The sequence below is a fragment of the Ostrinia nubilalis genome, chromosome Z, assembly GCF_963855985.1.
Source record: "Ostrinia nubilalis chromosome Z, ilOstNubi1.1, whole genome shotgun sequence".
NCBI classification, from domain to species: Eukaryota; Metazoa; Arthropoda; class Insecta; order Lepidoptera; family Crambidae; genus Ostrinia; species Ostrinia nubilalis.
In genome coordinates this window covers 26830736-26846481 of record NC_087119.1, presented here as the reverse complement: position 1 = coordinate 26846481, position 15746 = coordinate 26830736, and the positions used below count along the sequence as shown (strand labels likewise).

At 38.0% G+C, this 15746-nt stretch overlaps 1 protein-coding gene across 1 annotated transcript in view; it reads right to left on the bottom strand.

The window, feature by feature from the left end:
- Nucleotides 1-20: 20 nt before the first annotated feature.
- The window catches only part of LOC135086970 (syntaxin-7), a 29392-nt gene continuing 13666 nt past the window's right edge, over nt 21-15746 (bottom strand). The window contains exons 6-8 of the mRNA XM_063981818.1: nt 14219-14346; nt 10295-10450; nt 21-8556 (exon numbers count right to left, since the gene is read on the bottom strand). Of these exons, the coding sequence (XP_063837888.1) occupies nt 8470-8556; nt 10295-10450; nt 14219-14346 (371 nt within the window). The 3' untranslated portion in view covers nt 21-8469. The remainder of the gene's footprint in view (nt 8557-10294; nt 10451-14218; nt 14347-15746) is intronic.

The window sequence follows — 15746 nt, the reverse complement described above, 5'->3', positions numbered from 1 at the left end:
TAGCGAAAATAGCTTCTTCAAAAGTCGATGGTCTATTATTTCTTGTGTCACAATATTTCTGGCTCCGCGCACGCATTGATTACGTTGACAAATCTTGTTTCGTCAGCAGTGTGATATTCAAAGGGCAGTGGAGAAGATCTATTCATAATATATCAAGGAGTTACCAGATGATTGACAGGGCTGCCAACTTTAGTAGCGCAGTCATTTTAGTCTTATCTATTAATTTTTAAGAGAAAATTCAAATCCAATAAAAATTAGTTCGTTTCACTTATAAATTGTAATAATATGAATGGTAGCGTAGATACATTAAGAAATTATTTAAAGTTAAATAATCAAGTCTGAATTAATAATTTTCTATTTCTACAAATTATGTATCATCATCATGCAGTAATTGAAATATCAAGATTGGAAAAGTTGGACAGCCCCATCAACTTTATAGTACATTATTAATTATTTATTAGGGCCGATTTTTTAATCTCTACCCAACATGAATTCAAAGATTAAAATTTGTTTTTTTTAGTTAACCCATTATAGACTGAGTTTTCTTAAAGTGTCAGATTTTGTTTTTTTTTAAATATATTCATAATTATGGTCTATATAATGCTATACAAGCATTAAAAAAAAGATTCGACCTGTAATCTAAAAAAAAAATGCTGGTACCATATGGTACCGCTAGCCTCTTACCGTGTCAGTCGGTTAAAACATAACTTTGTCATGGACTTTATAAAAATAGGGTTAATTATATATTTTATTTTTATTATTATATGTATTAATATACAAGCAAATAAAAGAAGTGATATTGAATGTAAAAGAACTGTATATTGGGTAAGGAATATGCATTTTTATCTTTGAATATTCAAAAATTTGGAATGGAGCTTGGTATTGCACGGTGCACTTAGCCCCACGTAACATTTCCTATACTCTAATATTGTTCGAGAGTTGCAATTATCTCGAGTTCATTCTATAAATATCTGCTTCGTCTTGGGACCTTCATCGTCCTCCAAAACTGCCGATGTTTCGTGTAAGTTACATCTAAAATAAATAAAAACCCATGGTTTTGTAAAGCATAAGAAACTATTTTACTTTATCTTCTTGTATACCTTATATACCATTGAATATATCACATACTTCCCAATAAATACAGTAAAAACTAAAAATCATAAAATAATTAAAAAGACACGGTAAGCGGCTAGCGGTACCGTACGGTACCAGTAATTTTGACATACAATATTTCCCATTATTATTACCTATCGACGTAATTTTACACCATTTCACAATAAGAGCACTTATGGAGAATACAAGATTGTAACAAAATCAGTATTTCACTATCACACAAAAAAAATATGATCACTTACTTGAATGTCGCGTCAATTTTTAAGAGAAAATTTGCGCTCACTTCAATCATTAATTACACACAACTGAAAAGAATAACTGTCAATTTCTATTCCTAGAAGCATAGATCATATCTATTGGCTACGACTTGCATCAATCAGAGCACTGCATCTTTTCACGTGTTAATGTATAGAGCCAAATTAAAACACACAAAAAAGTGGTACCATATGGGACCGCTAGTCTATAATGGGTTAAGATAAAAAAATCGACACGATTTTTATTGTCTAGTAAAAACCTGATTAGTAATCACAGAAAACTTGTGGACAATGTAACATCATTTTACTGAGATTTTGTGTCAATTTCCACATAGTGAGTGTTACATTGCCTTCAGGATTGCTGAAGGGAGCTTTACTGTAGGCCCAATCAGAGTGAATTCCAATTATTAACAATATTATACGTTACTTGTAATGACAATGATCGCAGTTGCAATGTCAGCTTGTCGTGGGGACTGCAGACCCGGGCGGTCTCGGCAGCCGGTCAAAGGCAGGGGCTGACCAAACGACGGACTATTCAGTTCTATTACCCTAAATCAGTGTTTTTCAACCTGTGGGTCGCGACACCCTGGGGGGTCGCGAAGCCTCTATAGGGGGATCGCTAGAGGTCATAAACACTACTTCAGTAAAGGAAAATTCTTATAAAGACAGATTAATCCGAAATCTAATTATGCAAATGTTGTATGGATTGAAGTATTCGGTCCCTACAAACATCTTTGCAACATTATAAAAGTCATGAAAAAAACGCGAACGGTAGGGGGGTCGCTAAAAATTTTTTCATACTAGTGGGGTCGTGTCATTAAAAAGGTTGAAAAACACTGCCCTAAATAAATATGGACCCTTCATTACTTCTATTGCAAGATAGAAAATTAGTACCTACTGATAAAAGCACGCTCATGAGCTCTTGCTGCAGATAAGTTGCTCAAGCTGGTCGCGAATTGAAGGCGCTTTATTCACCATTTTGAGAGAAATGTTGACATTTACAAGATTAGACCGTAGTTTCGGAAAAATAATTCTCTTTAGTCTTAGACTTTCTCCACCTTTCGTTTCGTTATCGAAACAACTGAAATTTAGCTGGCTTCCGAATCTTTGTGCTTATTGGATGTTTCTAATACTAATTAATTCGAGCCAGCTCGGCAAATGTAGAATTTTATTACCGTAAACAAAATTGCCCGTCACATGTGCCAGCCCTACATCTATGAGTACAGGTAATTTAAGGCAGAAAATGTTTTAAAACGTATCCCGATACTTATATTATATGATGTATATTGTTCAAACACGCATGAAAGGCACATGACCATACATTATGTAAATAGTGATAAAAATATGCATTTATGAAATGTAGATATTTTATGATATTGCCTTCAAAGACGCACTGAGAGTATCTGATGGCTTATTGTTCTCCTGCCCACCAGTGGGACAAAGTGGATCCCTCGGTGGGTCCTCCAAGACAGGATCGATTTCAAAAAACATCAAACACCGAGCAATATAAAACACGAAATATGGATAAACACACACTTAGAAGAAATATCTGAGAATATATTGACTTTTAATGCATCGACGTGAAAATTATTCCCCATTATAAGTTCCAATTTAACGTTAACGGGGAATAGTGGAATAAGCCAAAATAAGGTGTACCTATTTGCGAGCACTACTATTGATCTTGAGTAACCAAACGACCACGAGATAAACGAGAATTGATTACTTTAAAATATATATTTTCTAATATTAAAATCGAAGAATTATTGAAAAAGTTGCAAACGTTTGTAAAGGTCCTAACATCTATGCCATAGATTCTATGGAATATCTATTGTAAAAGTTAAAATGGACATGTGGTTTAGAGTGAACTTGCCCGAGTTGCTTCAGGCCCCGAAAACTAATCTCAAATATTCTTCTCAACATGTATTAACTATAATATTTTATATACACAATTCACTTTATATTATCAATACAGCTTACCAGGGAACTAGTGTGAGTGGAACTAGCGAGCACAGTCTACAGGATCTAACCTAAACGTGATTAGAATGTAGTTATTGTATGTTATTATATTGCGTTTCAAAATTATGCGGAAGCGGCCTACAATCACATCAGTCTTAAATCATTAGTAGGTAGAAAGAAAGATACACGTTGGATATAATAATATGAACATAATAATAGATTGGTTCAATTACTTTTAACAACAGATGAATGTATCCAGAATGTATGTCGTATTACCCTACCTTAATGGATTTAATTTGCAAAATTATTAATTTTCGGCTACGTCTTTCTTCCAAGGGTAAAATATAATAGTTCCATCTACAAATGAAATAAGGTGAGTATGTACGCCACTCCGCGTTGGTTGCACAGCCGACAGGGGCACCTGTCATCGACAAAAACTTCACCCTAAATAAGTTAAAAATATTTTATAACGCATATGAGACAACACCAAGATAATATATTAATTCAAATATTTTATCATTTTACGCTTCAAATCTACTAAAATCAAAGGCTCGAAATAACGTCGTTTATAAAAATATATCTTAGCCAATATAATTATAAATTTCTTTTTTTATATATATACTTTATTGCGATCAATTTGTATCAAGTTTGTAGTCAAAGAACATTTATTGAGAAACTGGCATGAAACTTTATTCAGAGTTTACTTCATATACTATACTACTATAAATATAAATAATCTACTTTATTAATGTGCTATGAGTGACATCAGTATTGGACAATATCTACGAAGAATACAAAAATCCATACTTGCACCATGAATTCTTAAACCTTTGCCTTTACTGAAGAGTCCAATGATATCGTATCTTAATGCCAACATACTGCAATATATCCAATAATAAACAATATGTACAGTCAGCGTCGTCGAAGCGCCTAAGATAACCAAAATTATCTGATATTAAATATTTCATAATTATAAATGTATAGCCTGACCAGGAACATAAAAACCCTCGCCATGTTGCGGAAAACTAATGGTACTAATTTCTTTTAATGGCAACAGTAACTGAAAACTTCATTGACATGTCACCTTGCATGTCAGTCTATTGCTGTCAAAGTGTAAACAAACTTTATTTTAAATGTGCGCAATTGGTTTTATGAATTAAATTGCTAAAATATTTTTATAGTCGTGAAAGAAAAGTGGTTCACAATGTGTTAAAGTATTTGTCGAAGAGAAATACTAAGGGTTCGGACAATATTTTCATTGAATAATGTTTCCGACAAAGGTTGTCAAATTGACTGACATGTTTATCGTATAGTACAGTCCACTATGAAAATTAGCTGTGGTTTGTTTCAACTACCTATTTTAAAAATTTTGACACTTTCTAAGTGTTGAATTTTATGGGATTGGGAAAGAAGTACCGAGTTTGAAGCGTTCATGAGCAGACATTGCAGTTGAATATTCACGTTCTGAATTTGATTATTGATGAATAATAAAATAAATCTACTAGCTCGATTGATGGTTTCATTTAATTTATTTAAATCAGGTTACCTATAATAATATTTATTCGTTAATTTATGAAAATATCAAATTAGCCCGTAATCCTGAATCCTGATACATAAAGTTAGCCTATTAATTTAACACAGGTACGACTGTACTCAGTGTTGCACTATCAAATGCAATTGACGCGCCTCTATGCCAGGGTTTTTATGTTCCTGGTCAGGCTATAACCAGCATTCATATTTTTGAACACCCTGACAACTCATATAAAATTGAGAACAGTGTTGCTAACATACTCGTATATTGACTACTTTGGGTGTTTCAAACAATATGCTTACTTTGACTGTTTACATTTATATGAAATATCAGATCATTTTGGTTATCTTAGACGCTTCGGTCAATCTGACGCTGACTGTACGTACATAATACATACAAATGCAACTGAAACTGCGTGTACGTAACACGACACCAAAGAAGAAAGTTATTTTACGATACTACCTAACTAATAATTTTCTTATAGCATTCTTAATGATATATGACAATTAATGAAGAGAAGATTTAATTAATTGAATAAACAATTAAAATGTTGACTGACTAAAATCGTACGTTAATAATATACACAAATTTTCATAGACAAAGTAAATACTAATAAACTAATACGATAATATGAATATTACAAAATAAATATTATCTGAACTTAGGGAATATGTATTATTTCTGAAAACTGCGACCATTCTTTCTCAACTTTTTTAATCAAACTAGATATTGGAAAAATACTTAGGTATGTTTACTATTACCAAACAAATGAATGCATATTCCCCATAATTTTATCAAATAGACGCTAACTAAGAAGCATGAGTACACAACACAAAGTGAAACTCCACAGTAAACAGACAGTAGACGACGAAAATCACAAGGACCGTTTATTTATACTGTAGTCACTAGCCAAGCGCAAAGTCTAGATGCAAACTAATCTTTATCCCTTAGCAAAATACAGTACTCGTCCGTTTAAAATACACATCGGAAACATACCAACCGGGCTAGGATGCGATTTAAGACGACAAATGTATGAGCTTATCGTGACACGCATCCTAGGCCTACAGCGGGGTTTAAAGGCGTTCTACGGTGTCACTGCCTCCTACCCACCGACCAATGGACCACAGGTAAGGTCTTGGCAAGTATCGATGCGGAATCTACAAACAATACATTTTCGAACTATGTTTCCTTCGCAAATCAAGTATTTTGGCGTACATATTAGCAAACAAGACCAGTGGTAAAATTTTAGTGGTTCAGATTGAAATTATTGTTTTTTTTTTGTATAACATCTGTTGACACTTTAAAAGGACAGTACTGTAACGAAATATATTTAGAAAATGCGTTGAGTGTCTCACAGCCACGTTGACACTTATTATAGACGACCGGGGCGCTGACAGTAGCTTATACGAAGGCATCAGTCGCTTAGCAATATGACTACAACTTCATAGAAATACAGATATGAAAAGATTGCGAAAATAGACGCTTTGAACTGGTTTATTTATATATTTATTGCATCCTAATTAAGAAATCTACCTGTGATCTTAACATTAACAATTTAGAATATATATTATATTATACTACCCGAAGTTGGGTTGATAACATATTGCCAAATACAATATAAAAGGCATATCGATTGCAGTTTCACACACCATGTTATATTGTCGCAACAACAGAAGGCATGATACGGCAAAATATTGCTACAGTGAGTTTCGTAATAAATTTCAATATACACACAATATTAATACAATTTACACTGGTTAATATACGCTATTACGACACCTAAAACGACGCTACACGACATATGGGACAAATGGGGGATTTATACCTTACGTGTCAAATGGGGTAGATTACGCACCTATAACATTAACAATATTAGCGCGAAGTCTCAAACAAATTCTCACAACTAACAAATTTATTCGGAAAGGACAGCATTCCTTCAATACTGTTTTTTATAGTTTACACGCTCAAAATCGATAAGAAGTAAACTGTATTAAAATGAAATACAAAATTACCACATCACACACACCTGGCCTGGCCTGGCCACAGCGAAGTTAGAGGGAGCTATGAACCAGGATATTTATGTATTTCAAAACTCTTTTTACTTCTTTCATATATCCCAAAATATTTGACATTAAAAGATTGGAATGCGTTTATCAGAATCTAATTGAGAATTTGTCTCAGATTTCGCATCTTGAGTTAAACATAAATATATTATGTATTCGTTTATATACAATTTATGATCATTATATCGCCACAATAAATTAAACTTTATGTTGGAATATCTATATATATTTACATTAATAAATCAAAGGACGAAGGGCGTGACGTCAGCCTATAAGTTTGTTTTGTTTACCGAAGGTGAATCGTTTTATTTTAGCCTTGTTTTTCACAGCACTCTCATTTAGTTTTTGTGATAGTGACCTCAGATACTGTTTCAAACTTTTTTAAATAGATAAGAATAGTGAATGTTTCCTTTCAAATAAGAGCATTGTAGTACTCTATCATTAGAGGCTATCAAAATATCATAACATTTATAACAAGTAATATTATATTGAATTGAATCAAATATATCAAATTATACATATCCTCTTCGAATAGATATTTGATTATAAGCACAAATTACTACACAATATGCTCACGTGCGAATAATAAACAAGTCAACGCCCTATAACAGACTTATCCTATAAATAGATACATTTAATATCAACCCTTCTCTGTCCTTACAAGCAAATTCCGCGCGGTATCGTCCGGCATGAACATTTTTATTGGCTCGTGAAGTTCAAGCCAAAAATGTGCCAGGCATTTACACGTATCAGACGTCAATCGTCAACTTTATAAGATTGACACCTAAAACTCAAACATCCTGCACCGCAGTTTGAATGAGGGTTTTCGCGATTGAAATATCCGCCAGATGGCAATACGTAGACGCGAGGTCCAAATGCTGCATGATTGGTGGATTTTGTCATATCTGTCAATGTCATGTCAAAAATAACCAATAATGCAGCATTTGGACCTCGCGTCTACGTATTGCCATCTGGCGGATTTTTCAATCGCGAAAACCCTCATTAAACGACTGGCGCATTATTGACTCAATAGTATTGAAATGGAAAAATATGCGCACCGACATCCCCTTCACCAAAATGTTGCTCGGTCCATAGTGCCAGTGTTACGTTTCCTTCTATCGAATCACAAGGATAGAAAGAGACAAGCAGGGCTTCACTATTCATCTCAACTATGAAGGGGCCAATACGTATATTAGGAGGAAAAATATGTTTACAACAGACATATAGTCTGGTCCGTGAGCACGTAGAATTTTGTCCAATGACCCCTAGCTACCCATCCTTATCGCTCGCGCGTAATTATATTGCTGTCGCGACTGTGCGACTGGCACCCGCAGTGAGTGTGCGAGCGCGATAGCAACATAATTACGCGCGAGCGATAAGGATGGGTAGCTAGGGGTCATTGGACAAAATTCTACGTGCTCACGGACCGGGCTTTAGAAGTAATGACCGTATGTATAGAACTTCAACAGCAATTGTCCTGTCAAATGAAACCGTTCGTTCACACCGAACACGCGGAGAAGTGCTAGGCGGCGCGGGCGGCGCGCGCCGGGCCTCAGTGGTGGAACGCGAGGATGAGGATGATGCAAATGATGATGGCCACCACGATCGCGATGTACACCTTTTTCTTCCTCAGCTTGTTCTGCGAATAATTATCATTCAACCGTCAACACTCTTGGTGACTTGATTACCATAAAACTGTCCGTCCATACTACCACAGAATAATAATAAGTACTACGTACAGAAGTTTTACTTCGCGAAGGTATTTAAAAAATGTATGCTTAATGTCATTAACAATATGGTGTAATTTAGCCTGTCTCAAGAGTCAAGCATCATTTTGTTGACAAACGTCAGTGATCGGCACTGCGCCGAAGCTATAAGTTAAGCGCCGAAGCTAAGTCAGCCCACTTTGGTAAAATGATGTGACGTGAGGTACCAAACTGCGGAAAATGGCGGAGGAAATACATGATTTAGCATGAATTATCATGAATAATATTAACTACTTATTTACCTCTCAGTGTCTTGAGGCAACTTAAAAAAGTACATTCTGTGTTTTTATTATTATTAAGGCAGTTAAATACTGCACAGTATTTTAGTACACCATTTTCTTCCATCATACACAAGAATACGCATGCGTGAGTCAATGTTCGCTCGTATGTGAGGCCCTGTCGAATAGTATCCTGTAGGTGGGCCATCGTGCGTGTTTTGTTTTCGATGTAAACTCGCGGAGATGAACAGGCCTGATACTACTACCTTTTTAAATAAACAAATTTTTTGATGTGCTGTTAACTGCATCTCACTTAACATCAGATGAGATTGCAGTAAAATATCAATATTCAATTTTTATTGCATCTATTATGTACTTTAAATTAGAACATCATTGGCCCTGTAGGACACGGCAATTAGGAGACCACCCACAATACTGCCTTGTTCTGCATAAAAAAATTGTAACAAACTGACCGTAAACGAACTAAAGTCGCTGACATAGCAAGCTGAAGTGGCAATGGGCAGGGCACATAGTACGCAGAACTGACGGCCGATGGGGCAGCAAGGTTCTGGAGTGCAGGCCACGTACCGGAAAACGCAGAGTGGAACGTCCACCCACAAGGTGGACCGACGACATCATTAAGGTAGCAGGAAGGCGCAGGCCGTTACCAATCGATCAACATGGAAAACACTGGGGGAGGCCTATGTTCACCAGTGGACGTCCTAAGGCTGAATGAAGTGTTCGCGATTGAAAAATCCGCCAGATGGCTGCTGCGTGATTGGTGGATTTTGACAATGTCAATGTCATGTCAAAAATAACCAATCATGCAGCATTTGGAGTTTTGGACCTCGCGTCTACGTATTGCCATCTGGCGGATTTTCAACCGACTTCAAAAAAAGGAGGAGGTTCTCAATTCGACCCGTATGTTTTTTTTTCTCTATGTTTGTTACGCGATAACTCCGCCAATTATGAACCGATTTGAACAAATCTTTTTTCGGCGTATAGGTAATACCTCAAGGGTGGTCCCATTTAAATTTAATAATAAAAAAAACAACCTCCAAGGGTGGAAAAATTGGGGATGAACTTTTTTATACGCAATATCTCCGCCGATTATAAACCAATTTGAACGATTATTTTTTTGTTGAATAGGTATTATCAAAAGGGTGGTTTCATGCGAATTTGAAGAAAATATTTCACCCCCAAGGGTGGAAAATTGGGGATGAACTTTTTTATACGCAATATCTCCGCCGATTATGAACCAATTTGAACGATTATTTTTTTGTTGAATAGGTATTATTTGTGTTCACGCATTTGAAGTCGGTTTTTTTTTAAAGTTATAATTATTCAATCGCGAAAACCCTGATTGGTGATGATGATGGTTGATGAAACTGACCTTGTATGTGGCCGCCTGGCGGAGCTCCTGCGTGGCGGCCTCGACGTCCTGCGAGGCGTACTCCACGCACGACTCGATGGAGTCCACCACGGCGCCCTGGTCGTGGATGATCTGGCCCAGCTCCTTGAAGATCTGATTCACGTCTTTGATGTCGCTCTGGAGATAACACATGGAATAATTCAAATTCAAATTCAAATTGTGTTTATTGTGAAATCACAGGTACATAAGTCAGGTCATTAAATTTGTATGATAGATCAGCTGTGTTCCGCCGCATGGGCATACAATAATGGTAAGATACAATTGATAGGTAGTAAAAATCTATGATACAATTCAAATACAAGTCAATTATTAATAATTATAAGTTAATTAAGTCATACAGAAAATGTCAGCAGAATACAATATTATGTCAGTCGGAGAGAAAAAAAAAACATTTCATTAATAAATACTTAGGTACTCAAATTGTCACACAAATCATTATAAATTGTCAGAAAGATATTCATTTACAGAGTAGTAACCTTTTTTTAACAAAAGGTCCTTTAGCTTAGCTTTAAATACAAGTATACATGTAGTTTCAATTATATCTTTTGGTAAATGGTTGTATATTCGAGGCGCCATACAGAAAACGCTCTGATTGAAAAGTGCTGATTTATTTGGAGGTATACAAATTTTCAATTTATGTCTTTTACTATTTAAAGTTACAAACTGATCCAAATTATATAATAAGCCAGTGGACCCGACGGAATTCCAGCAGTCCTGCGTAACTGCGTAATAAATGTTTCTTTCTTTCTTTCTTTCTGTGCGCCGGAGTTGTCTCCTATTCTTACACGCCTGTATCGACTCTCACTTGAGACTGGACTAGTCTTTAAATTATGGAAGCTTGCAAACGTACAGCCCGTACCTTAAAATGGCAGTCAGCACACCCAACAAATTACAGACCCATCTCTGTTACGTCTATACTCTGCAAGATTGTGGAACGTATCCTCAATGGCCGACTCCTGTCATATCTTAAAACAAACTTTGACTGCATCTCACGTAACACCAGGTGCGATTGCGGTCAAATACCTGCCGCACTACGACAGCACCATTTCAGCTGAGAAGGTGTCACTTTTAGATAATAGATGATAGCTACATGTTCTTTAAGAAATCAAATCAAATAGGAAAGCTAGATAGGCACTCGACGTTCCTTTTATTCATATTTCCTATAAAAAAAGATAGTTTCCTTACTTGCGTTCAAAAGTTGTCACCACTGACACGCAAGATCCTGTCACTTGTATAGATGACCTAAACTGAACTGTCCCACCCATTGAGGGGATGCCACGATCGTTCAACTATATAGTTTCCAACATTGCAAAAATCGGAACCAGCGATCCGGTATTGACGGTGGCGCTCCGCTGTCAATGTCACGGATAGAATAGTTCAGTATATTGGGTCTATAAATAAGACAAGTTCGTCAACTGGTGAGCACTGAAGCTGTAGGAGGACTTTCACATTTGCACTCACCAGTTTGGCGCCACCGTAAAAGGTTCTATTAATTTCTCCTTCATTGGAGAAAAATTATTACAAATCGCGAGGCCTGAACTGAGTTTTGCATTTGTGTGAGTGATCACTAAAAGTATCAGACAAAAAACATTTAAAAAGCTGCTGCCAGTACAAGAGGTGAAGCGTGATAGATGCGAGGCGGACTTGCACCTCAGACCGATTACTAAAAAGCGGTAGTATACACTGTCACACCTGCACTACCCATCTGCTTACACAAATGCAAAGCTCAGCTCAGGCCTCGTGAACTGTTCTTCTAAATGTTTTGATGCCTCTAATTCTTGTTTTTAGCAAACAGATCATGAAACGGAATGATATCAACAGCAACTGCCCTGCTACCGGACTTGCGGTCTCCTTTCTCCGCTTGCATCTCCGTCAGCAGGGGAGCGGAGAGTCGGGACAACAGAGGGCGCTGAAAATCAGTTTCGAGACAAGCCCTGGCGCGGTCGACCCAGGCAAACTTGGCGGCGCACTGAAGCGGACGAGGCGAAGAAGATCGGCAAGACCTGGAGCGAGATCAAGCGAGAAGCTCAAGACCGAACGAGATGGAGGACTGTTGTGGACGCCCTCTGCCCCATCTAGGGGACATAGGACCATAAGTCAAGTAAGTCAAGTCCTGGCGCGGTCTTGATGTATGCTGAGCGGGTGCCTTTTAGTCAGAGGGGCACAAGCAGCTATGTGTCCACTTGAGTATCTCTTTCTGTACACACGGCCACAGTGTTAACTATCCATTTCCGTGTTTGCTCTCGCTCTCATCAAATGGTGATTCTTTGCGATAGAACGAGACGGCATGACCGGCAATGGGCAGTTAACAATGTTGCCGATAGTACCTATGAGAGAAGCCACACGGTGCGGTGCGGCGCCGTACCGCAAACATTTTGGTTATATAAAAAAAACTAATTTATTTTTGCAAATAGGCTTTTAAAAAGCACTTTTACACGTCCCAATATTAACCCTACCACTGCTTCGGGACAATAAATGGGCCAGTGCTGAGAAGAAGCAGCGCAAGAAACTCAGTCACTATTGTCAGCCTCCTTTTCAAGGGTTTACAGTCTTTAAAATATATAAATTATAGTCATAAGTATTGATGCGAGCTAGGTAGTTAAACATTCCAAACATTTTTATCTTTTATATAATCATCAACTTTATAGTAGCCCTTTTTCATTAAGGTGCTTTTGATATGTGCTTTAAATTTATGAATGGGCAATTCTACAACAGTTTATGGTAATTTATTGAAAAGTTTAATACATTTCCCCATAAACGAATTACCAATCTTGTGCAGTCTGAAATTTGGAACGGCAAGTTTATTTTTGTTTCTTGTATTGAACTTGTGTAAATCACTCTTTCTAGTAAATTGCTCTATATTTTTGCGAACATATAAAAGGTTTTCATTCATGAATGAATACATGTGGTATGCGGCGCCGCAACGGCACCGTCTCGCTCAATCGAAGTGCGGTGTGTCTGCGGTGCGGCGCCGGAACGCACCGTCTGGCATATCATTGATTTTTATATGCAGGACGTCGCAGCGACACCGCTCCGGTGCCGCGCCGCGATAGCACCGCACCGTGTGGCTTCTCCCTATGTCTTGCCTGCTTGCATACCTTTCTTTCAAATAAAAACTGCCTGACGGATTAGCAAGCTGAACTGGCAGTGGGCATGGCACATAGTACGCAGAACCGACGGCCGATGGGGCAGCAAGGTTCTGGAATGGAGGCCGCGTACCGAAAAACGCAGAGTGGGACGTCCACTTACAAGGTGGACCGACGACCTGATAAAGGTAGCAGGAAGGCGCTGGATGCAGGCTACTAACTGTGCGATGTTGCTGCTGAAATGATTTTTTTTTTATGCATAACAAGGCAGGTATTTGACCACAATCGCACCTGATGTTAAGTGGGATGCAGTCTAGGATGGTACATATCTGCCCTGTAAGTGCCTATTCACTCTCGCCTTGAAGAGGCCCGGATTATAGTCTTCGGGAAAGACAGCAGCAGGCAACGAATTCCAGTCCCTAGCTGTTCGCATTATAAAAGAGTCATCGAAACGCTTAGTGCGAGCTGGTGGAATGTCAACAATATAGGGATGGTACGCTAACCTGCGTCTGGTTCCCCGATGATGGAAGGGGGCTGGTGGAATTAATTCGTGTAATTCTTTCGCACATTCTCCGAAGTGTAGCCTGTAGAAAACCGATAGGGATGCTACCTTACGGCGATGGTCAAGTTCCTGGAGCGCCGCTTCAACAAGGGTAGGGCTGTCGATAAGTCTTCTGGCACGCCTTTCCACCGAATCCAAAGCAGCCAAATATTTCTTGGCAGAGCCGTCCCAGAGGTGGCAGCAGTATTCCATGATGATGATGATGAAATAAAAACTATTCTATTCTATTCGTCTCACCTCCAACTGCTGGATGTCTCTCTCGCGCTCCTCGAGCTCCAGCAGCTCGCGCTCCGTCTGGCGCGTCAGCTGTTCTTGCTTGCGCACGTTGGTGTCGCTCATCTCCACTAGTTGCTCCTCGTTGTTGCCTGCAGAACATACGCGTCATCATCCTTAACTCAAGCCACTTAAACAATTGTCATTCTCACTAAAATGTCACTGGGGTAAAGTCCGGACGCCGAGCAGATCGAATACCGTCCAATGGCCCCAAGCTACCCATCCTTAGGCCCGTCCATTAATTACGTGAGACTTTTAGGGGGGGGAGGGGGTCCAGAAAAACCTCACTTAATCTCGGTGGGGGAGAAGGGGGGGTGTCGAGAAATATCACGTAATTTTTTTCCATAACAGACAGAGTAAATCCTCCGTCTGCATTTGTGAACACACGCCCAGTTTTTAGATCCGCAGTTTGCTACCAATGCTTAAATATTAACAAAATGTAAACTAATAATTGAAAATTGTACTACCTTGTTTATTATACCACGCAATTAGGTATACTCATTCTTATAAGATACCATACAAAAATGAGATACAGAGAACTGCTCCTGAATCAATAATGTACCTACTACTGCTATTTCTATTTATTTATTTATATTAACTGGCAGACAGTGCGACTGAGTTTGTAGCGGCGCTCAGCACTTGCCAAATGTTGGTCTCGAAGCGCTGGTAGGGTAAAAAGATTATGAGACATTTAGAGGCGCCTTAAGAGCAAAATGTTTGACGATTTGTAAGAAATATTTAAATAGTCTATACAAATAAACTTTGACTTTAAAGCAGTCGACTGCTTGATACAAGTAGCACACGTCTACAAGAACTACTACTGAGCGTTCAGATATTATATTAGCCACGTAGTGGAATGAACACCAGAGAATAAAGCTAAGGTAACCGACGCCACGAAGCACGACCTTAAGTCGGCTGCTGCAGGCTATTGCATGTCATTACATACTTTCGGCTCTTCTGCTCATATCTGTTTTACATTATATTCTTTTTTAATTTCCGGTCATACCAAGATATTAGCTCCTACCAACTGTTAAAGTGTCTCCAAAATAGGGTAGTGGACAAAATTTCAACTATTTGTCCGTCAGACAGATAATAAGAAAATATTGGGCACGTATTTTTTATTTTCTTTCATAATTAAATAATAACAGCGCTACATCGAGTTGAAATGGCGCGTGACGTCACGCATAAGTAGATATTTTACTTAGAAGTGACGCAAGCGACATTTCAACTGAAATAATACTGTAATTATTCGATAATGAAAAAAATTAAAAATACGTGTCGAATATTTTTTTATTATCTGTCTGACGGACTAAATGCAATTTCGATTTCATTACCCAGTCCACATGGAGTGCGTTTTCATCTCTCGAGCAGACAATACCACAACATCGAGCCCTTCAGGTTCCGAATGTCCAATTCCCAAAATGTCCAACGGTTTCAAAATGTCCGATTCCCAGAATGTAAAATTCCCGAAATGTCCAGTTCCCGAAACGTC